General features: G+C 41.7%; 2 protein-coding genes across 12 annotated transcripts in view; one reads left to right on the top strand and one right to left on the bottom strand.

Annotated features, from left to right (window-relative positions):
- Positions 1–18,793, bottom strand: part of ARFIP1 (ARF interacting protein 1) — a gene marked incomplete at its 5' end in the record, with an annotated part of 58,279 nt that extends 39,486 nt beyond the window's left edge. For 5 of the 11 annotated variants that reach the window (XM_082315493.1, XM_082315496.1, XM_082315489.1 and 2 more), the window contains 2 exons: positions 809–888; positions 5,310–5,445. In XM_082315493.1, coding sequence (XP_082171619.1) covers positions 809–886 — 78 coding nt within the window. Of the gene's footprint in view, positions 1–733; positions 917–5,309; positions 5,446–18,714 lie in introns of those variants that run through there. The other 6 variants (XM_082315488.1, XM_082315492.1, XM_082315494.1 and 3 more) reach the window with 5 other exon arrangements.
- Positions 6,046–7,584, top strand: TIGD4 (tigger transposable element derived 4; the record flags this gene model as incomplete). Its single annotated transcript, XM_082315058.1, has 1 exon — positions 6,046–7,584. One exon carries the CDS (start codon positions 6,046–6,048, stop codon positions 7,582–7,584), a length of 1,539 nt encoding a protein of 512 aa, XP_082171184.1.
- Positions 18,794–24,117: the final 5,324 nt, after the last annotated feature.

Below are 24,117 nucleotides of genomic sequence, written 5' to 3'. Positions count from 1 at the left end.
AGTTCCTAAATCTGCATTGATGTATTGGGCATGAACGAAATAAGCACTATGGAAAATCATGAAGTTTGAGCTGGATATTTTATTTAGAAAAATGTATTAATCCTTTAGTAACTTTTTTCTTAGCACACCTCCATTTGCAAATATCAGATTTGGAGATATACTAAATATCTATGGAATCACTATTCTGTTTTTATAAAAAGTTTAAAAACAATTCACTGGTACTGAAACTCTAATAGTGATAAAGTCAGCATCATCGTTTTTCATTCTCAGTGTAGAGCAGCCAGGGAAACGTTTACTCTTTACCTTTCTGAAACAGCCTCCCAAACACACCTGATCGGCTAAATATTATTGAGAAACTTAGGAATTCGTTCATTATTTTAAAAAGTCACAGACTTCTCCACAATGAAGGTGCAAGCTGTATCTGCTCCCAAGAAAAAAGATTCACCACTCCAGCAGCAGAATGCCTTTTTACAGCGAGGTTACACAAAGACTGCTGCCTTTTAAGTACCAACCCTTTCTTCCTGCAGCACCTACACATTTCAGACTCTACCCCGCCTAAATCTATTCAGCTTACAAAACAAATACCACAGCACAGCAAAAGACTACTGGTTGAAGTAATCCTTTGTTAGGGATTAATTGGATTGTTCTTAATAGTGTCTCAAAACCAAACCCACCCATTCAAGATAATGTGCATGAGCTCATATCCCCATACTGACTTCACTGTGCTACGTACATCAGCATTTTTGGCAGTCTGAAACTGTTGCTGGGATTGGTTGATTGGACACTAACAGAACTATCACCCAATCACCTCAGAGTCAGACTGGACCTCTTCTGCAGCTGGGTGAGATTCATCAAGTGTTGTGGATTCATTGCTGTGTTCTGACATACCTGAAAATAAAATAGGTTTGGCATGCATTAATAGACATGAAAGGAGCTGGATGTTGCACCTCACAGAAACCAAAGTAGGCTTTCAGAAAACACTTCTTTTACAAGTTCTGCTGAAGCAAAGAGAAACCTCTCTCTTTTGATGATGACCAGGTCTTCAGCTCTCCAAAATCTAGCCAAGACTAGGAACATAGTCTAGCCCAAGCTCCCACTGCCAAAGCAACCTTCCCCGCACAGACAGCTAAGCTTGCAACATAAAACCCAGGAAGTCACACAAGGTTGTTCAGCTGATATTTACTGTCACCTGCAACAATACACTGACTGTATCCTACCATTGCAAAGATCACAGCTTTGTTAAGACCTGAGATTTATCCAAATGTTGCAAATTTATATTGATGCTAAGCCACTGGAACCTAGTAAGCCGTTCAGTCTGTTATGCCTAACTAGAAACAGAATCTCTTTTTTTTTTTTTTTTTCTCAAAAAAATCTCATTTACAGAGGCAAAGGAAGTTGATAACACTGAGCACACAGGCAAGAAACCAACTCTGTGAGTAGAGTGGTCATGAAAGATAAGTGACACGCCTAACATAGCTTAAATAAGAAAAGTATCTAAATTTGATTTCAAATAGCTGGTAACTACAGGTGACACTGCAATTCACTCAACTGTTTGAGAGGAGGAGACAACCAATCATTAAAAATTAAACAAAGTCTGTCAGTATTGAGTATAATCACACATGACTTCAGTTCATTAAGTCTTGCACCACTTTATACATGTTCAACCACATACCAGATTAAGAAAAATTATAGAGATCACTCTTTATATTTATATTGTATTTCAATTTCCCAAGCTATAGAACACTTTTATTAAAGCAAATAATTAATAAGATAAGCAGCTCATCTGACAAGGGAAATAAAATAAGGACACAAAGGCTGAGAAACTGAACCATCTAGATCATATTACACTGGATAACTTATTACTTTACTTTGGAAAACCAAACACACAAGATATTTTCTCCAGAAAAACAATTCATTCAGGACTATCACTGAATGAAGTTGGATTTTTCTCTGACCAATACAAAGTTCCTTTCAAAGTAATTAAGTAGGACTTCTTTATATATCTTTCTTAATTTTCTATAATTCTTTCGAATATGAAAGACCGTACAGCAGAGGTGCTGCTTTCTCACGCAGTCCTGTCCAAACTCTGCCTGTGGTTGAAAACAACCTCCATGCTGAACAGATTATTTCTGAGTAGGTAAAAAAATTCCATTATGGACCAGAAGAGTAAGTTTAATTTCTTTGCTGTGCTGCTCAAACAAGAAATTAAATTCATCTTGCAGTGCAGTCTTGGTTAAGACAATCTGTACCTCAGTTTTACCACATTAGTGATTCTGGAGTTATGCTTGTACCTCACATACAAACTTATATACCATAGTAACACTGTTTAAATTATTAAATGCTCTAAGCAGCAAAAATATTTTCTTGATAGCCTTAAGAACTCTTAATAACCTAATCTAGAGGCATGAACCATCTCACAAACCCATGTAGAAGACACTGCGTAAAGACAAATAAATAATTTTTTAAAATTCAAATTAATTCACCATTTGTGTTACAACCTTCCCTCACCCTCCAGTTTTTTGTATAGCATTCTCTTCCTGCAAGCAGTATCAACACTTTGAACATAGCTCTGCAGGATCACACTGACCAACTTTAAAACATGAGAAGGGGAAAACTGTACATTACAGGTGGCTTTTGTAAAAAGTTTAAGAGTACATTGCAGTTAAACTACAGAATTCCCTGATGACTGCTTCTACAGCAAAACAATGGGGATGTAAACATCAAATGCTGGATGTAAGGACAAAAACTTTCCACGTTCACAAGGATTCAGAAGTTAAGACGTTCATGTGAAATTGTGGCAAACATGGCATCTACATAAATATATTACTTCTATCTAAGGTTTTATTACAGAAATGCATATAGATTTTTATATCTCAGTAGCTCCTGATTTTCTCTTGCAGGTATCAGAGAAAGGGCCGTTCTTTATACAAGCTTGCTAATCTTCAGTACAGTATGAATTCTGCATTACTGATTATTTTTTTCACTAAAGCAGCCACAACTTTAGAACGTGCTAGGTGACTGTCCAGTGTACCAGGACATTCGTTACCATCAGCTGCAATTACAACATAGAGATGTTTTACTTGGAAAACACATGCCTGATCCATATTCTGACATGAATTTAAGCCCAAAACCCTGACCTCACCACTCCTGCCCCTCTGGATTTTCATTTTTTTTCCCCACTAGACCAATTCCGCAAATCCACACAAATACTGCACCAGCGTAGAACAGAGGAGACAGAATAGACTGAGAATCTTCCCCCCACAGCAACGTCACCTTAAATGCACATCAGATTACAAACTCAGTCATTTTAAGTTCTGCTCACCATAAATAAAACCGCACAAATTTTAAGTCCTGGGAATTTATATATCATTTCTTCAACTGACAAAGTAAAAAGCAAAGCAAAAACTTATAAACAACACACTAAGCTTCCTCTAGGAGGAAGACTTCAGAGACATTTAACCAATTATAATTAGTGGTTGTAAGAGCACATTTATGGACTTCTCATAAAAAAGGCAAATTCATATTTGCTTGTTCATGCAAATATGAATTAAATGTCATCAACAATAAATTAATTTTGAATAAGGGGTTTATTCTTAACATAGTTGCATTACTTAAGTAAGTGACTTATGGTCTCAGAAACGAGAACCATAGGATTCTCAACAATTACATGTTTTTCTAAGCAGGATGCGCTGGCTCCTTCACTTAAGTTTTTCTCTTAAATTAATTGCCAATAAGGTAAAACCAAGATATCTTCTGTGCAAATAAAGTTTATTACACACTTTTACTGTTGTCTCATTACTCCACTGCATAGATAAGGATTAAAAGTTTTTGTAACACTGCAGAAAATGCAAGTGCAGGTGGATAAAAACTATTTAATACATATTTTCTTAATTTCAATTTCTAACTAAGAACATTATCACTAATTCTTGTGAAGATCAACATCAATTGCTTTTTAAAAAGAATTTAAAGAACTGTATTAAGCACTTTCTGCTACAATCACATCATAGTTTCATCTTTATGCTCTTGAATTCCCTGGCTGCTCCACTTGCAAGATCTAATTATGCTTGAAAGTTACAAGACATGATGGAGATAAGGACTGGAGAACAGGGCTGCCACTAACTTCCACACTCCCTACTCTAGGTCAACCTGCCCCGAAGCGCTTTAACGCTCTGCTCGTCTCCAGGTTAGCTAAGGCATGGGCTCCCATTACGGTTTCAACTTCTACCAAAACAGAAAGAACCAGCTGATCACGATATTGCCTCAGCTTCCAATTTTTCCAACCTAATGTTCTTCTGTATTACTTATTCCTTACATGTTAACTATGTGTGTGTACATACATAAACATATATATGATTCAGACAGCCGTTTGGAGTTGCACTGATCAAATGACATCCTTCTCCAGCCTTGCAAAAGAACCGTTTTGTTATCTTTTCTAGAGAATCAACACTTAGATAACAAAGCCACTGACTGCAAGTGCTAACTCCTTGTCGCCAGTTCCACCAAGCATTAAAAGCACACGTTAGACACTGAAACTACATCCCGTTCGGGGGATGCAAGATGAAAGGCTATGAGGGGGGTTCAGTTAAAAAGGATAGATCAGGGATGTACCATAAGCAACACTAGAAGCATTGCTTATAGTTTGTAAACAACACCAGATACAACACCTGCTTGTCACACAACACCACAGTGTTTCCATGTTTTAAGAATAGTAAGCCAGGTGCAAAACACAAATTGGAACATCTAAAACAATAATTGTCAGGGTGTGGAATAAGTCCCAGGGGCATGAAATTTATGCAACATGTAGAGTTTTCTTCCTGCACCAACAATCCGGCTCCCTTTCTCTCCCGTGAAACCCACCTTCTACCAAGCTCGGGCTCTGCCCGCCCTCTCCAGGTGCCCACCACCCCCCGCAGCGGGGACCCCGCCGTGAGCCCTGCGGAGAGGCAAGGAGATGGGCAGACCCCAGCCAGTACCGCACTCCCGACCCCCACGGCAGGGGCACCCGGGGCGGCGGGCAGGACGGAGCGGGCGCTGGCGGGCGGGGGCAGCCCCCGGGTGGGCCCCGCTCGGGGCTGCGGGTTCCCCCCCCGCCGCCAGCAGGCCCAGCCGCCCGCTGCCCGCACCCACGGGCTGCCTGGGAAGGGAGGCCGGGGAAGCGGAGGCCGCTCCCGCGGTGCGACACGCTGGACGGGACGGGACGGAAGGGGAGGGGAGGTCCGGCCCTGCCCGCCCCGCCGCAGCGACCCCCGCGCCGGGCCGGGCTGGGCCGGGCCGGGCCCGCCCCGGCCTCGCCCCGGCCCATCCCTCACCTGCCGGCGGCGCTGCTGCCGCCCCGGAGGCGTCGTGCTGCGGGGGGAGGGAGGACGGGACGGAGGGGGAGGAGGAAGCCGGGCGGGGCGGCGCGGCGCCCCCTCTCCAGCTTTATTTTCTTCCTCCTCCGGTACCAGCAGCCGCCGGAAGTGCTTGGCCGGAAAAGCGGCTGACGGCGGCCTCGCCGGGGAGGCGCGGCGGGCAGCGGCCTCTCTAGGCTGCGGCGGGCGTGTCTATGGTCGCTGCCCGGCCGCGCCGTAGCCATGGCGACCAGAGCCGGGGCCGCCGCCCCTCGCCCGCCGGCAGCGCCGCCGGCTCCTCCTGCCCGGCCGGCGCTCGTAGTTCGCTGCCGCCCGGCGGAGGCCTCTGGAAGGGCGGCCCGGCTGGCGGGGGGGGGCGAGGGGGTGCCCGGAGGCGGCGGCGAGGGGGTTCCCACCCCGCTCCGCTGGCGGCGCGGGGGGAGGCGGCGGCTCCCCTCCCTCCCCTCCCTGCCCTCGGGGTTGGCCGCGGGGGGGGGGGGGGCGGGGGGGCGCACACCGGTCCCCAGGCGCTGGAGCCCGGTCCCCGGGCAGGGCGGCCGCAGAGCCGAGCCGTGCGGCGCCGGCCTGTCTGCAACGGGCGGCGGCTCCGGGCTCTGCCGAGCGCCCGGCCCCTCCGATCCGAGCGGGGTCTTGAACGCCGGCCTCGCCGAGAGCGGCGGCGGGGCGGCGGGCCGGGGAGGCGGCGCTCGGTACCATGGCGGAGGCTCCGGGAAGCCCCGCGCCCGAACCCGGGGCGAGGAGGAAAAAAAGCATATCGATTGAGGAAAAAATCGACATCATAAGTGCTGTGGAGAGCGGCAAGAAAAAGGCAGACATCGCGGCCAAGTACGGCATCAAGAAGAATTCCTTGTCTTCAATTATGAAGAATAAAGAAAAAGTTTTGGAGGCCTTTGAATCTTTACGATTTGATCCTAAAAGAAAAAGGCTCAGGACTGCTTTTTATACTGACCTGGAGGAGGCGTTGGTGAAGTGGTACAGGACTGCTCAGTGCTTGAACGTGCCGGTCAGCGGTCCCATGCTGCGCCTCAAGGCGAATGATTTTGCCCAGAAGCTTGGACATAGCGATTTTAAGTGCAGTAACGGCTGGCTCGATCGTTTCAAGTCAAGGTATGGTTTAGTTTTCAGAGCTCAGCCCGTAGAAGCAGCTGCTGCTGCTACAGTGGATGCTCCAACTCTTTGGCACCAAAATGTTCTTCCTTATCATTTAAATGAATATCAGCCAAAAAACGTGTTTTATATACAGGAGACTGGATTGTTGTACCAGATGTTACCGCACAACACGTTTGCATTTAAAGGGGAAACTTGTTCCGTAGGGAAGCTAAGCAAAGAGAGAATAACCCTAGTGGTGGGTACAAATATGGATGGCTCCGAGAAACTTCCTTTGCTCGTTATAGGAAAAAACAACAGTTCACAGTGTTTCAAAGATGTGAAGTCGCTACCTGTGGATTACGAGGCGAATGATATGGCATGGATGACTTCGGAAGTGTTTGAACAGTGGATGCGTAAGCTTGATGACAGATTTCAAGCACAGCAGCGACGCGTAGTTATTCTTGTTGATTCTCTCCCAGCTCACACAGAAGTAAAGAACCTGAAGTCTGTCAAATTAGTGTTCTCTCCTCCAGACCCTTCTTCGTGTATAGCTACGAAACAAGGGGCTATCAGAAGTCTGAAGGTTAAATACCGGTGCTGTCTTATCAAGAGATTTGTTGACTGCGTAGAAGGTAATAAAGAGTTTATGCTGACTCTTCTTGACGCAGTAGAGATGTTGCACATGTGCTGGAGGAAAGTAACACCAGAGACTATTGTAAAAAGTTATAATGAAGCAGGATTCAAATTAGAAACCAAGGCAAGTGGTAATGACACAGAGGCTGAAAGTGATTTTGATTTGATTGCACATGCACAGGCAGCTGGAGTGGAGTTTCCAGAAGGTTTATCTTTGGAGGAGTATGCAGCTCTAGATGATGGCTTGGTAACTTGCGAAATGCCCGCAAATACTGAAAGGGAGTGTGTCAAAGAAAGCGCATCAGATAAAGCTGGAACATTTGATGGTGATGAAGATGAGGATGAAGATGATGGATTTCAGGGAGCTGAACAGCCTTTACCATCAAAAAATGAGGCTTTGAGTGCTTTAGATACCCTTCGAAAGTTTATCAGAAGTCAAGACACAAATGATTCTCTTCATGATTTCCTAGCTGACCTGGAGAATTTTATTCAACATGTAGCATGTAAATAAATATTTTGGCAAAGCGTGAAAGCATGTAACTGAAAAAAAAAGAATTATATAAGTAAACAAAAATAGGCAGTTTAATAACAAGTGTTGCTGCAGTGTTCTCTAGTGTGTCTTGCTCAGGTGCCTAGATATACATAATGAAAGAAATCTGAAATTACGAAAAAGGGCTGTGAAGTTTTCCACAAAATCAGGAGGAAAGAGCACAAAATTTGGGGTAGAGAGAGGAAATAAGTTGAACCTTTAAAATTATGACTGTAGTAAGTACAGGGGAGGCAAAAGCAATTCTTTGAGCAGTTCGGTGCACTCAGGGTGAACTGGTGCCCATTTGGAATTCTTTCTTCAGGAAGAGATCAGCACTTCTTCACATCGATAATTCCACCGGTGTCTTTGGTATTGTTGACAATGGAACAGTAAATATCAGCTTGGTGCTTTTGATACTTAAACAAAAAAAATTGAATAACACAACATACATGCTTAAGTTCTGAGAACTAAGGGTTTTTTAAAATAAAATTTTTTTGTCCTTGTTCGAGAATTCTGGCCATAGTTTATTCTTGCAGCAGATGATGAGCAGCAGAAAGTTAGCAGCTTTGGATGTGTTTTGTTTTCTTAAAGCTGCTCGTGTGTGGATACACACGAATGGCATAATCGTTTATCCGAGAGTCAAAAGACAAACAAGCCTTTACTTGGTCTTTGAAGAGGTCAAAAAGGAAGGTCATTCTCTCCCTTTCAGCCTTTTTGGTATTTGGATTTGATGGAGGTCCTTCTGTGCATCTCCATGTATTTCTACGGCAAGTATAGAAAAAAATCAGCTTATGCAGTATCTGCACTCAAAACCTTACTCAACGCTTGTTTTATTTACTGTACTTGAAGGCTTTGCTGTAGGAGTCAGTGCAGCAATGCAGTTCACTATTATAGGTGCCATTGCCAGGGGTGCTGTCGACATGAATGCACTGTGAAGCTGAGTAAATCACAGTACATTTACACATCTTCAAGTGGGGGCTTCAAGCAATGGAATCATACCAGAGTCAAAAATCTCAATTTGTTCGAGACATACTGTTTGTGACTTTTTTCAAAAGCTGGTTTAAATATTTTCCACATCTACCAATTTTAGTTTTTTCAAAAGTTAGAGAGAATAATTTTTCTATTTTAGAGGAAGAATAAAATACTTCATGGAAACCCTTTAGGAAACCTGTGTAATAAAGAATCTGTTATGGTGCCTATAATTAAACCATGAGAAACAACCTCTTGCTTACTTGAATCTTCAGTTTTCAATAAATAGTTTGGCCAAAGCTTTGTTTACTGTTCTTTCTGGCGGAGGACAGTTTATCCATTTCTAAAAGCGTTTCAGAAAATGTATCAAATTGTTGGAAGACAGTGAAAAGGGGGGTGTGTGAGAAAATGCCTATGGCTAAACCGTATGAATGTTTTACTAGAACCCCTACAAAAAAACCCCATGAACGTCTGGTTTCTTATTATGCAATGTCTGATGTGAACTCCATCCAAAGGCTATGCTGATGAAATAAGAAATTTCTGTTGAAATTCCAATAAATGAAGTTCCACACAGAGATGTATAGCTTCTGTGAAAGAGGTACCCCTCTGTATCATCTCTGTTAACTATTTGTTTTGTTAAAATACAGGTGCAAAGTCTTTTAAATTCAGAAGCTGTGTCAAATAAATCAACACACTTTGCTTGCTTAAATACTTTAGAACAAGCTTATGAAAAGTACTTTTTATTTTGGCTAAGCTTATTTGAAGTTTGTACAAATTCCACAGAGCCCTGTGGATAATTTTCCTATAGTAATCTTTTGATTTAAAATCCATGGTTTTCTTTGCAACAGCTTCTCCCGCTAAAGGCAAGTTTAGGAAAAAGTTTGTATTATCCATATAGTAAATTTGTCTGTTCTTTAAAATTCAGCTCTGTGTGGACCTCATCGGCCCAGGATCTGGTAAGGAGACTCTCTGTTTTCTTCTAAGAGAATTCTGAGTGTGAAGTGTTGGATCTGAGTGAGAAAGACTTGTGTAAGTAACCAGCAAATCTTGGTTAAACAAGGCTTTGATCTACAAGAAGTGTAGCCTTTGCAAGATGAGGCTTAGAAAATCAGGAGATAGGAAATAACATTGTTAGCTGATGACGAAGGAAGTAAATTGCTGAGTGCTGTCATGTTCCCTCATGAAAACAATAGGAAGGGTTTACTAATTTGGCCTGGACTTTGAAGGTGAATTGCGGAACTTGCTTTAAAAAACATACAACCCATCAAAATTCCGTATCTTTAGAGAATATGTGGCTTTTTCCTAGCCTCCTAGTTCATTGTGAGAAGCCAAGCTAAAGTGCGCTCACTTGAAACCATTTTTTTAGGTCAGACACTTTACATTCTAATACTATAGCTTTCAAAAATTTTTGAGAGCCCAAATATTTCTTTTCCGCTTGGATTTTGGTCACATTTATAGTCGAACAGAGAATGTGAAATGCATTTTGAAGCTTGTGGCTATTTCAGGTGTTCACGGGGAAGTGCAGGCTCCTCAGATCCGAAATGCTAGCCGTGAAAAGGGAAGCGGTATGCTATGTAAATGTTAGTCATTTCAGCCTGCGTACACAGTTTGAGCTGGAGATTTTTTTACATTGTCTAGGTAAACCACCAGGACGCTGGCTTTTTATGTCTGGGGTGATATCTATCGGGGGAGAGGAAGAATATTGCTTTGGACTGCACCGTATTTAAAAATAAGAACCTTTTCTACAAAAGGCAGATTACTAAGGCTGTCATTTGCTTTAATACTTCAGATATCAGTTTGGACAGCTATGTGCTTTTTCCTGTACACTTTTCAACTTTATGCTATGGTTAGATAATAATTATGTGCTTTGGCATCAAGTCAGTGAGGTCACTTTAAGTAACCCAAAGTTACTTCTAAAAGTGTGAACTGAAAATATGAAGTTTTAAGAATATGAGTGACTTCCAAACAAGGCCAAAATAGAAAAAAAATATTGGAACATATGTTTGATATGATCAAAAGCATCCTCAGAGTCATTCATGAGACAAGTAATATGTAAAATTAAGTATGCTTTTCAAAATACGTCTGCATTTGAAAATTTTAATAAATACTACGCTATTTCTGATTTTTGTGTGCGTTACTGTTGTGTGTGGTTCTGGATACCTTTTGGATCTAGAAAACTGCATCTCCTTTTAAAATTGTTACTCAAAGGAATGTTACCTCTACAGGTAAAAGGAAATTCACAAGTTTTTGCGCCTTTAGGCAAAAACAGAAGAGAGGGGGCAGTCGGGGATTTATAGGAAAGCAATCCATATGTGCCTCTATACCCAAGATCCGTGACATTTTGATAGCTAAGTAATGTGGAGGGAGTAATAAGTAGATGGTTTCTCATTATTTATTATGTAAAGCTTGAGAATGATAGTCTCAAACATGCAGAATCTTTAGTGATTTTAAATTTTAGAAATGCCATACTACTTTGTTAGCCAGTATTCTTACAGTAGAAAACAGCAATCATATGCAAGTATTAATTTCAGTTAATTTCAGATCATTTTTCTTTGTTCTCTCTACCACCCTGGAAAGTATGTTGGCTCAGGTAGGCAACCGATTTTTCAATGGACAGTAGGAACCGATTTAGTCAAATTTAACTGCAACAATATCATAACTGTCAATTAAATTATGACAGTAAAATATTAGTAAAATACCGTCAAGATTTTTTGGTGGTTGTGTTCACTGAAATGGTAGAAGGAATATTGGCCTACTCAACAGTTAACTAAAACGTGGTGACCGGGCAACCATGGCATGCAATGGCAGCATTTCACATTATTTTCTTCCCTTAATATCAATAAAAGTTGGTGCTTCCTATTTTTGGGAGGCGATTGTTAAAGGAGGACTTTGCAAAGTTCTTATTGGGGCTATCACCAGAGAAGAGATTTTATATTTAACAAGGAAGTCAGTATTTGTATCTAGATGTTTTAACATGACTATTTTGGGGTTTCCTTTCTTGAAAATCAGAACCAAAATCAGTCAATTCATAAGCAAACAACTCCCTTCTAATTGATATTTTTGCAATGTGGTGAGTGACAGTGTCCTTCTTATTGATACATTCATTATGAATAGAAGAATCTTCGTAACAGATGAAAAGATAACAATTTTATGTCTGACAGCCTGCTTTTACACACAGCTCTTGTATTGCCAAAGCAGTGATGTATAGAGATGCAATTCCCTTTTACCGATATAACGAGCTGTGGTATAACCACTAAATTGTTATATGAGATTACTAATTCAAGCATAGCTCATTGCCCTTCTTGCTAGTACAGTTACTCCATTTGAGATGTATTTTCTCCCTTACAACTGTAGCTGATTAACTGTGTCAGTCTAGTTAAACTATACAACTTCTGGGTTAAGGCCGAGTGGGAAAACCAGTAGTGTCTTGCGAACTTTTTCATAGCTGTGTCATCCCTGCTCCTTGAGCGGAATGGAAAAGTGTAAATTACAAATTACTGTGATCAGTAAAGTGAATGAATACCACACTGAATTACCAGATCTGATGAATTTTTAAAATGCCTTCCTGTGTTTTACAATATTTTAGCTGAAAGCCACGTTCTTCTTAAGCTTTCCTGCCATCCTACATCTTGTGCAACTTTCCAGCCTTGGCTGTGAATAGCACGGAGGGGAACGGGTCAATCCCCTCACCGCACACGTAGCTACGATCCCTGTGGACTGTCAGCCTGCACGCAGGTCATCGGCCACGTCATCGGCGAGGTGAGCTCCAGAGCTGGTTTGCAGCCTCCACTTCTGCGTTTGTGTTGTTTTGTGTGCCTGTACGAGCGCTTGGTCATAATCAGCGGGGTAGTGACTCATCTGTCTGAGAAAGCTGTGGTCCGATGGGATGGCGCAACCTCACCCCAAATGCCAAATGAAACACCATTCATAACATATTGATCGGCTCCTTGAAAACTCTGTGGGACCTGGGATTGCCGATAGAGACATCCCAGGAGGGTGGTAAGAGGTCTCAGCTCTCCTGGCCCCTGCTTGGTAGCAAAGCTGAAGAGCTCTACTCTCTGGAGAAGTTCTTGCCAAACACTCACTATTCAAGAAGGATCACTTCGACGTGTGATAACTAGTTGCTGGATTTCTCATCTGAAGTCATCCACTTCTCTTGAGACATGTGCTGTGGGGCTGCCACTGTGTCATGCATACAAGGAGACAACTTACTGAAACCACTGCTTTTCTTCTAGCAGTGTTGGTGCATTATACTTCTAAGCTGTATAAATGATGCAATATGATATTTTGCTATTCAAAATTGTCTTTCTTTCCTCTTCCACCTTTTTTCATCCATTGCCTTCTATCATTTTATACTCGTTGATATCCTGCTAATTCTAGTATTAATGTTAGGATCGTTGGCACAACCTTCTGGCAAACTGCTTTTCTCCTTACTCTCCCTATTTCTAATATTATCTTTTGCAGGTGGTATTTTTGAATCATCTCATGTATCAGCTAGTGTCACCCTCTTAATACACATGCTCGTGATCTCAGGCCCTAATTTCTCCATTGCTGTATTTAGTGGCCTTCCCAAATCCTTGCTTCGTTTAGCCAAGAACATTTAGTACGTCCATATTTCTTTTTGTCTTTTCTTTTTGCAGAGGTGGGCGAGCAGTGCTTTTTCTAGCAGTCTCCTTTCTCTCCGTTCAGGTGTCTCCATTTTCTCCTTCTGTCAGTGGTCCCTTCTGATCTGTACCTTTGAGATTCTCAATTTGACATTTAGTATCTTCGTCTAAACCATTCCCTTTTCTCTTTCGTCTCTTTCTTACCCTTACCTGCCTGTATAGCATCTTTGCCACAGTTTGCTTTTACGTTTCCATTTCTAAATATCATACTCCCAACCTCAGCTCTTTGGATCTTTCTTCCCTCCTCTTTTACTGGCCCCATCTAATGTTTAAACTACATTTCAAAGTCCCTTTTCCTCCTTTCCATGATTTGATGTCTATTTCTCTTCTCCAAAACCAAATATTTAACTCTTTCTGGGGACAACCAGTTATTTATTTTCTGTTTTACTTGGCGTGTCTTCATGACACCCTTAGATCAAAGATTACGTAATGATTAAAAGTATGTTCTTTTCCCTAAATTTACCTCTTAGCATTTTGTTTTCACCCATTCTTAATTCCTAGCACTTTCAAGTCTTTCCTTAGTTTGAGCCTTTCTTTTGTACTCCTGATCACTAGCATGAATTTGGTTCATTTTTTAAGCTTGTGACAAAACAAACCCACAAACAAAACCTGCACAAAGAAAGAGTTTGGGGCTGTTTGTTTACATAGCTAACTGTGTTACAATGTTGCAGAAAATAAATCAGATTGAAAGCCAGCTCGACATTAGCTAGTTTCTATCAAGGTTTTTATTTGAATTTACATTTTTTGTTGTTTATTTTCACTCTGATTTTTCCTATTTCAATAGTTGGTTGTGAGTTTTCAGATATTTATGCCCTGTTTGGCTTTGTAGCCAGCCCACGTGGCCTGAGATCATGGAGAAAAGCAGGTAGATCATAAAAAAGGAGGAGCTAAAAGGCAGATTCCCCTGCAGGAACTTGAGGAGAACTTGTAACTCAGGTTAAGCAGAACTTTTTATTCAAAATCAATATTCAGAGTCCTCTGAAAGTCCATATCCATACACAAATTAGCCACAAAAATTGATACAAGAGATAACACCACAGGTTGTCTGAATTTAGGATGGCAAGAAACGGCCACCCATAATTCAGCCCCACTTCAAAATTAATTGACCCAAGTGTTTTTTTCCGAGAGCTAAGGAGCCGTGATCTATGTGAACCATATGTCACTGCACTGCCCAGGGCTCATCTACGTTCAGTAAGCAAATAGAAATTTGCCTAGAGACAAAGCAAGGCTGAAACAGCATTTCTGTGTAAGAAAGAGCAGTATTTCTGTATAGTCTACAAGTTGCAGGAAGAGTCAGATGAGCTTGAAAATTGGCATGGCATTTCAGAAGTTACCGAGACACACTTTGTAGTACGGACTTGGGATCTCCAAGTTAAAGAGATACTTCGTGCCTGCAGTTCCCAACAACTACTCAACTGTTTTTGAAAAGCTGGCTTGATGGATATCAGTTTTACAGCTCTGAGAAAATGTGGCAAAAAGAGTGTTACATGTACATTCAACGCATGGCACAGACAAATATTACAATTCAAGTTCTAGCAGAGACAGACCCTCAATTCTGTGTGGGAGCTGAGGGTGACCAGACGCATACACTGTAGACATGCAACAGCAAGACAGAAAAGACAAGTACAGGCAGACAGAGCTACAGGCTCTCGGCTCCGCTTGTTGAATGACTATAAAGGACCGTCCTATGCCCCATCAGAAGGGCTTTCCCTACATGCCCCATTACCAACCCAATTTTTCAAAAAGCAAAGGAAATCCTCTTATGAACTGAAAGACATTTAAGATTTGATAATTTCTTGCCAATTTGGCAATGTCATGCTTCATACCATGTAGAAGTTGACAGCAGAAACCAGAACTACAAAAGGTAAAGCTGAAGTTAATGCACAACGAAGCTTGTAGGCTTTTATGTCACGTTCTTACCTGGCCTTTACTCAGCCCATGTGGCGTCAGCAGCATTACTACAAGGAGCCACCTGTACAGTCCCCTAAATCAGACAGCACTTTCAAAGATTTGACAAAGTCTAATTTAATGTCAGCAACTTGCCCACTACTGCTAACAGGAGAGCATTTGGCAAACTTAATGCTTGGATGGTTAGAAACCATCTTGCAATTGCATCTTAAATATTCATGGTTAAATAGCAACCAAGAGGCTTTAGGAAAATAACAGGACTTGATAATTCCCTAACAATACCTACACCATGATCTATAGCCAGCCTTAATGCACATGTGCAACTCCAAACCTGTATTCCTATTTAAATGCCGGTGTTGATCTGTGGAGGACTAACACTGGGATGGCAGATATCATCCTGGGCAATGAGATTATATGAAATTTACATTACTGTAAGCTTCCTAAGGGATTATTTAGAATGGGGATTAGGGAGCTTTATGAATTTAAAACTTCCTTCGTATTTCTTCATTGTCTCGCCTCATCTCAAAGAGGGGAGAACCCAGTGGCTTGCAGTGGTGCAGTCTCACAGCAGGTAGCATGATCATTTTGAATGGCTGCCTTTGTGGGGAGCTCTGCTAGTGTTTGCCTGCCTATTAGTCTGCAAGAATTAGGAGGAAATGCTGCAATGTATGGAAAACAGCTCTTGCGCTCCAGCCAGCGGGAGGTGTAACTGCTGCTCTGCCTCCCGAGTGGGTTGAGCCAGCCTCTTACTAGGATGCCGACTCCTCAGGCAAGGCACATATTTGTGAGATTACATCTTCAGAAAGCAGAAATGCAGGTACTGGTTTGCTTTTCATCATTCATCCCGCGCTCTCCTTCCTGTCTGCCATTCCAGCTCCTCAGAGATTAAAAATTTCCCATCAGCCGCCTGCCCGATCCGATCGGTCGCCCAGCTCAGAAACCTGAGATAGCTCTGTGCCATCCACCCGCCTGATTTACAGGCTTTAAATATAGCTCCTATATTTGGCAGGCATCTTTTTGCTTTTTTTGAGTACCAGATATTTGCATTCTCTAAAAGCATTTCCAGCTCTAATGGGAAAAGAATGAGTTGTGGACCTCAAATGAACTCCACTTCCCTCTCGCTGTGTGGAGATACAATTATAAGACTTTATATCAGGAGGAGATCTGCCCTTACTGACTTTCAAAGGGGTTGTAGACTCAGGCTATGTGTGGATTGACCTTTGCAGACATGGTAGGAGATGTAAAACTTCACAATTAAGTAGTCAGAATCAAAATGGATTAACAGAGGAATTATACATTCGCTTCCAGGAAGCCTCTATTTCCCATAGGATCATATCTACTATTCTTTCCATCATGGGTTTCATTACCAGCCATTAGCATTGGCCTCTTTTACTCTTGATGCAGCTGCCTGTAACCAGACAAATGCCAATTCTCGCAGAATTTTAATATTGCTTACCTTGTACACAGGGTACACCTAAGTATAAAAATGGTACCTTCTGACAGTAGGTCAGTCTTCAGAGAGCAGCATATAGGCAATGTGGCAGCCTGTCAGACCCAGGAATTTCTCACTTCACGCTACACTTGGTGCACCTACAGTCTGGCATGGAGGTGTGACTGTGGCATGGATAGGTACAAAGGAAAGGAGCCATAGGAGTCAAAGGGTATCGGTTTGTACTGTGCTATTAGGATACGTAATTGGGCTGCTAGCCCATACTGAAGTATATTTCACTGTCACAGCTCTCTACAGCAACCAAAAAAAAGCTAATGAAGGTATGCCGACTTCCACTGCTGTCACAGATACCAGTCCAAGCATGGATCTACCTGAAAATGACCTACACCGCATCTAACTCAGAAAGGATTTCTTCCCCTACCAGACTCAAGCAGGAGGAAGGGGACATAGACAGCTGCTTGTATTTTGGCAAACTCAACGTTTCTATGATTTATACAAATTCATGAGGTTTCACTAAGTGACATTTTGGTAAGCTCAGCACTTGCACAACTTAATCAAATTGTTAAGGTTTCACCAAGTGACAGCTATATTGCAACTTAAGTATGAAGCCATTCTATATATTCAGACAAAATGAAGTGAATAAACACATAAACTTACTTTAACCATGTAATAAACAGGCATAGTTTCTCATGGGGAATGAAGAAAGGCATATCTCAGAGAGAAAGGAACAAAAATAAAGTAGCAGAAAAGACAAGGCAAAATTTCTGATTTTTTTTTTCCAGGTAGTCTTGCAGCACTATAGTCAGCTATACTGAACTGAAAGTTAGATTCAGAACAGGGTGCTGAGAAGTGGTGCTTTCTGCCATAACTCCACTCAGCGTATCCCTCCCTGGGTTGTGACCGATGGCATTTTGGATGAGTAAAATATCACAAAAAAAAAATATTATTGCCTGCATGAAGAGCTGGTCAGTGATTAAATATACCATGTGTTGGGAGAGGGCACTGTTTTCAGAGGAATAAGAACTGTAGGCAAGATTCTACTCATATTGCCTACTGAAACTGAGGGTGCAAGTACGTGACTTTGCAGGTTTCAGCACGGCGTCTGGATGATTTCAGATACCACGCAGGAGTTTACAAATTCCTGAAACAGCGTCCTTGGCATTGCAAAGACTGTTGAAAACTCGTAGAGTTAGCAATCTGTGTGCTTAATACAATCACACTGACAAAGGGACCTATTGCATACTAGCATCTGTGATGGTCAAACCAGTATTAGCAATATTGTGCCATAGAAAATACTTTAATTGCATTTTTTTTTTAAAATCATGTTTCAAAAATATACTTAGGTCCATTTTAAAATAACCACCTATGTGTTATTGCTTCAGTCCTAGTTTCCACTGGCATAAAAGAGCGGGCAAAAATGCCTTCAGGAGCATCAACACTTTTCTGTACAGGGGCCTAAAGTTAAAAAAGCACATGCTTGAAACACAGGCTGAAAGCCATCCACACAGCCTTAATTTAGCCTCTTGCTTGTATACACATTATAAATACAATCTGTCTATAGACTATCACACTTTTTCCTTTTAATATCTGTCTGGTTTTCTGCGGGATGCCATCTCTTAGACTCCACTGGGACTAAGACAGGACTGGAGGCTGCCTCCATGGTTTTAAAAGACAGCTTATAATGCTAGACTAGAACTGGGCACTTGGGTTAGATCCTTTAAAGATATTTAAATAATCAACTAGGAAAATACCCTTTTTCAAAGTATCTAGGAATCAAACTTGCCCCAGATCAGATATCCATACTCTTGAAAGTAGTTAGTGCTTATTTGCATCTTTAGGTATCTAGCTTTAAAAAAAGCTTGTCTTTAATGTTTCTTTATATTCTGGACTCTATATTAGCTATTTGTGAAGTAAAGTTCAGTAATTATAGTGGAAATATGCAAAGGAAAAACTAGAGAACATTTTAATTCTAGAATAGAGAAAGGGATTTAGATGGGAGGATCAAATGAGAGCTGCCACAGCCTAAAAAAGTATCGAGCAACATTTAAGCAGCATTATTTTAGGACATCAAAGTTTATCTTCAGATACTTAAGGTGTGGCTGGAAAAATCTCAGTACTCACATTACAGTTTGGATGTGCCGGTGTGATTTTATGGTAGAGTATTACTGCAAGAATGTGCTTTTCAGATTTTATTCCCTTCTTATGAATCATTCACAGCTGAGAAAATAACCTTCAACAAGGCAGTTGAAGCACCCTGGAAATAAAAATAAGGGTTTACAAAAATCTAGTTTACTTTCCTTCAAGTACCTTGTTTCTCTACTCTATTTTACTAAATTCACCGCTGATTACACCCAAGGCAGATTTATGTTTATTTTTTCAATCCTTTACTTCATCAATTTCACTTTTTATTATCTCGTTAAGAGAAATGTTTCAATTTCTGTAGAGCACTGTGGGTTTTTTTCAAGCCAGATCTTAAGCTAACACTGACTTGGAAGTGACAACTAATGAGTAGGCACCTCCATGTAAGACACGCAGTACTGACGTTTCATGTAAAGATAATTCACCGGCCGACGGCTTTTTCCCCCATTTAAGTTGCTGCTGTGCATCTATTAACTGAGCTGGCACATGAAAGCCTGTGCCCAGACAGGGCTCTGATCCTTGTGCCGCACACCCAGGCAGCGTTTCTTCTCTTGCTCCCATGAGCAGTCCCACAGAATTTCCATTTTCTGAAGCGTTTTTCCAAATTGCACAGATATTCTTTTTAGCATTACAATTGTATTGTCCCTCCTGTATCTGCCTGTACTGTGAGGTCTGCTCCCCTCCTGTGCCTACACAGTCATTTCCATACGAAAAGACTTCATTCCTGTACTGGAGACTGCAGTCATCTCCTGTTCTGAACAGGCATTTGAGTGCGTTCACGTCTCGCTGCGAGGCACCTGAAGCAATTTGTTCCTCCTAGCTTATTACGTCCATACACACGCGACTCTGCTTTTGGGGTCCACTTCTGGTCAGATGCCTTCCCAAACCTCTGTCAGAGAGTTGAATGAGACCCTCTCTTGCCAATAGAATTGCAGTGCTCCAATGAACCACCTGTTCCTTAAATTAGTTTATCTTGGACTGTTTATCCCAAATGTGCACTTACAATACAAGTTTGGGATACAGTGCAACCCTGCAGAAAATTTCTATTTAAATCATTCAGTCTCTAATTCCACCCTAGGCCCTAAGCATTGTAACACATCATTTACATAATTATTTTCAAAGAATGAGACAAACCTTTAACTAATAATTCCCTGTGCTGCTCCGCAAAGAAGCGAAACCCTGATTTATTCATACATAAAAGCTCAAGAAGCTGACCCAAACCCTTTTGAAAACTGATGCATTTTATTTCAGTTTCATTCCATCACTGGCCTCGAAGGATCCAAATAGATGAGATTAATAAATTGTAAGTTTCTGTCACGATAGCGGTATTGTCAGAATTCATAAAAGTGCCTGAAAACTCAATTCTCAGAATTGCATTAGGCAGACCTTGGTTGCTTGTCCGAGATGCTCATGGCTTCATGTCTCACAAGGGTGCTCTGCATAGTTTTGAAATAAAGTGGGGCACAGCCTCCTGGCCCAACTGACTACGTTTTCCATGGTAAACCAGACAGTGTTGGGGGCAGAAGAGGGTGGCGGTGGGGGTGCACAGCCGCTGCCAGAGCTCGGGAGCGCTCAGACGTTGCAAAGTTGGGACAGAGCCCTTTCTATTTAGCTGCTGAAGGGAACGTGAAGCTGGTAGCACTGAGATAAGCACAGGCGTTCCCCAAAAACAAACTCTGAAGCTGTACTTTGCGGGGTTCATCCCACCTTTATCCAGCCCACACTGAGACAAGGATAGACCTAGATCTCAGTGATGGGAGTCTTGGAAAATCACGGGTGAAGGATTTCATGGGCAAACCCTGCACTAGGCTAGACGGAGGCACTGCTTGGGACTACGTATGCCACATAATAAGGCTGCGTTTCGCTAGTGGTCAAATAACAAGATGACTTTGCTGACCAGATGTCGTCCTCTCAGAAGTGCAGTCTTCAGCTGTGGATTTTGCCCAAAGTAAAGCTGAGCCCCCAGGAGGAAGCGTATTTCAAAACGCAGTCAGTACTACAACGTAACACAGGCATCATCTATTTTAGGATTTTACACAAGTTACAAACAACTTCAGAAGTTTTTGGCATGTGCAAAATTTAAAATCCATGTACTGCTTTCCAAAAAAAGAGTAGAAATGAAGTGTCCAGCTACACTTCGACGTCAGTCTGCCAGCGCCCTAGCTGTGCCCTGCAGGCTCTTTCATTTCAGAGGAGTTTTTCAATGTTAAAAGTCTCTCTTTGAATCCCTTTTTCATTTTTTTTAAAGGAAACTTAGATACAAACATCTGGATATTTTCAAATGTAATTTTGTATTTTCTTTCTGTTCCTACTGAAGTCTCCAAAACCTTATAGCCATGATTTAATGGCCTGTGTGGTGTGCAAGGAAGAAAATAAAGAAAAAGACAGTAAAAGAAAGCAGAAATTTACAAGCCCACCTAAGCAGAGAGGGATGTAAAACTGGCAGGTACTTGTTTTTATGCTTTTATTATCACTCTCATTTTAGTTATGTTATTTTATGATACCCAGTTAGGGCCAATATCTCATTGTTCTAAGCACTGTTCTAATTTATACTGGTGGCATTGGTTTCAGAAAGGCATAAATCTTTTTCTTGAGCACCTCTGCAGCTGAAATAAAATGTCTTTTTATATAATCCAGTATTGAGAGAGTTTACTGGAGAGAGAGCTTTATCTTCTGCAACTCACCCAGGCAAAGCTTGCTCTGAAACCAGTGCAACCGTGGATGTGGTTCCAGATCCACATGAGGTTTCTGCACAAGGATGCTGTGGATTTTAGTCTTGATTCTGCAGCTCTTACTTATCTCTGCAGCCCACAGAAGCACCACTGCAGCCAGCGCTTGGGCGGGCTTCGGAGGATCCCTGTGGGCTTTGCACACCCTCCTTTGCTGTGGGGCTTTGTATTTTTTTTTTATGTTGCAATACAGTGCAATTTCCCATTCTTTCACAGTGACCTGTGGGAAAATTTTATCTGTCCTTTCCCAACATATGTCAGAGGCAGAAATAAGTCATTAAGGGACTAGCAGAACTCGACTGGTGCTAGCCCTTGCCTGCACTTCAGAGCAAGCAAATGAGCTGCTGACACCTGCGGCAGACAAGCTGCGCTAGCAGGAGTTTATTAATGTAAACCCTATAACTAACCAGCAACTTGCTCCATCACTCTCAAAAGTTTAGCTGCTGTTGTTGTTGTTGTTGGAGCTTTCATAGGAAAAAGGAACAAGAAGAGTGTGAGTCAAGTGGCTGCAGCATTACAAAACATTTCTGTTTTTCTGAAAATGTCACACTGATTACATTCTGCAATCTCATCGATGCAAACCTTCCTCTGATTAGGGAAGAACATTAGTAAACAGCCTAGCTAGGCAGGCAGAAATGCCCTTTATAACATAAAGATCAATGAAACGGTATCGAAAGCACGCGCAGATGTTTCCAGTGGGGTAACACATGCTGAAAACACCCAGGAAAGTTAGTTGTCTCACCTGTGAAAAGACATTTCTTATTGCTAAGGTGCGTTGTGGATCCTAGTAAATACACTAGGGCCTATGAAATTATCAGATACAATCTACCCCTCTTACAAAAATCATCTGTGACTGAAGCCACCTGGATTTCCAAATGCACAAGTTTGTTTGCAGCGAGGTTGTCACTATAGCTCTTGTTTTCCGTATTTCTACTGTGAAGAGAGAAGCATGTGGCTGAAGAAGATGACCGAGGCAAAGATACTAACCTGGCTTCCCAGGCAGGTGAAAGGGAGCCTGCTGGGAGTGCTTCAGGGGGAGCACAATCGCAGCACTGGTGGGGATGGACTGAGGTGACTGCCCTTCTTTGACAGTCTGATTCTTCAGCATCCAAAATATCTCGTTCCTCTTTCTCTACAATTTTTTTTTTAAATTAAAATAGTCAAATTTGTGCCAAGCTGCCTTTATATCACTCTGAAGTCTTAATTAAAATGTAATGTAGCACAAAGTCACATTTCCTGAGCTTTAATTTGCCTTAGAAATCATTAATTGGGTACACACCGGTGGGTGGCTATCTTGCCCTCAAAGGGCAGTGACGGGTTGTTAGCCAAAGGTGTGTCAAAAATAGTTGATGGGAGCATGAGTGGGAAATGCTACAGCCTATACAGAAAGACTGGAAGGGAGAAGAGGAAAGGATATAGTCTTGTACATTAGAGATGGGAGATAAAAATGCAGCAAAGATATACAAAACAAAACCAACAAGTCCTTTCCTCTTTTACCTTCCCATCTTTCTATCTAGGCTCACGTTTTAGTAAGGGTGAATGAGTTGGGCTAAGTCTACAGCATGGGGGAAAATAGCCAAAAACTCAGGGCAGGATAAACTGAGAGAACATATTTGCAGCCCATGTGGTATTAAAACGAGTGAGAGTGGCAAACTCGAGAAGGAGATGGCAAAGAAATAGCAAGGAGGATAACGCATTCTTTATGGAGAAATCAATGACAGATAAAAATACTGTTAAAAAGCATGGCTTTGCCTACTATTGACTAAAGCTAAAGAAAAACAGAGGCTGGACAGTAGTAATAGCCTTAAGACCTGAGTCTGTGCTCATCAAAACACAGACAGTCCTTGCCCATACTGCCCCAATGGCTGATTATCGGTTTTCCTATCGCCAGGCTAGACAAAGCCATGGCACCTCTTAGCACACAGGAGATGCCTGGGTACCCTCAATTTCTGGACTTTCATAATTGAAAGGATCTATATCAATTAGACGTTATTACTAATACTTGGAACGTCTGACATTTCTTAACAGGAAAATCTTAAAGCATGTGCAAGTCTCACCTTTAACACTTCTATCTGGTAAGTATTATCATGTATGGCTATGACATCATATTAAAGAATATCTCCTAGAAATATTTAATTAGTCAGTCAGCAGTTTCATAACTCAGAGCTCCTCTTTATCTTCTTGTAGCTGCAATGTTGTAACTTTGCTTTGCTTTCCCCCCCTACTCTTTTATGAAGTGCATAAATGTACATTGCCAATACTAAGCAACCAGTTCAGATTTTTAGTTAACTAAATCATTCAAGTGTTTTAAATCTATTAACAAGCTGGTCATTAAATGAATCACTGACCTATTTCTCAGCTACTCAAGCTAAGAAACTATAACTGATGACCTATAAAAGCATCAGGGTGTTAAGAGAAATTATTAGCTGCAGAAGGAGAGCAACAATTGGTCACTTCAGCAGCTCCCACCCATCTAAACACAAAGATTCACCATTGCCAGCTTCAACTAATTCACCAGAAATCACATTTTGACACAGACTAATGTCTAGGGGGAGTACCATGAAGCTGCTACACTGGCAGCATACGTCTCTTCTTCCTTAGCTTATTACTGGAAAATTCTATGCAAGTATTTTAAATGGCTCAAACCTGGGATGCT

This window comes from Platalea leucorodia (genome assembly GCF_965183815.1).
Source record: "Platalea leucorodia genome assembly, chromosome: 6".
NCBI lineage: Eukaryota > Metazoa > Chordata > Aves > Pelecaniformes > Threskiornithidae > Platalea > Platalea leucorodia.
The sequence above is the reverse complement of the archived record's forward strand: the minus strand, read 5'-3'. Positions and strand labels throughout refer to the sequence as shown.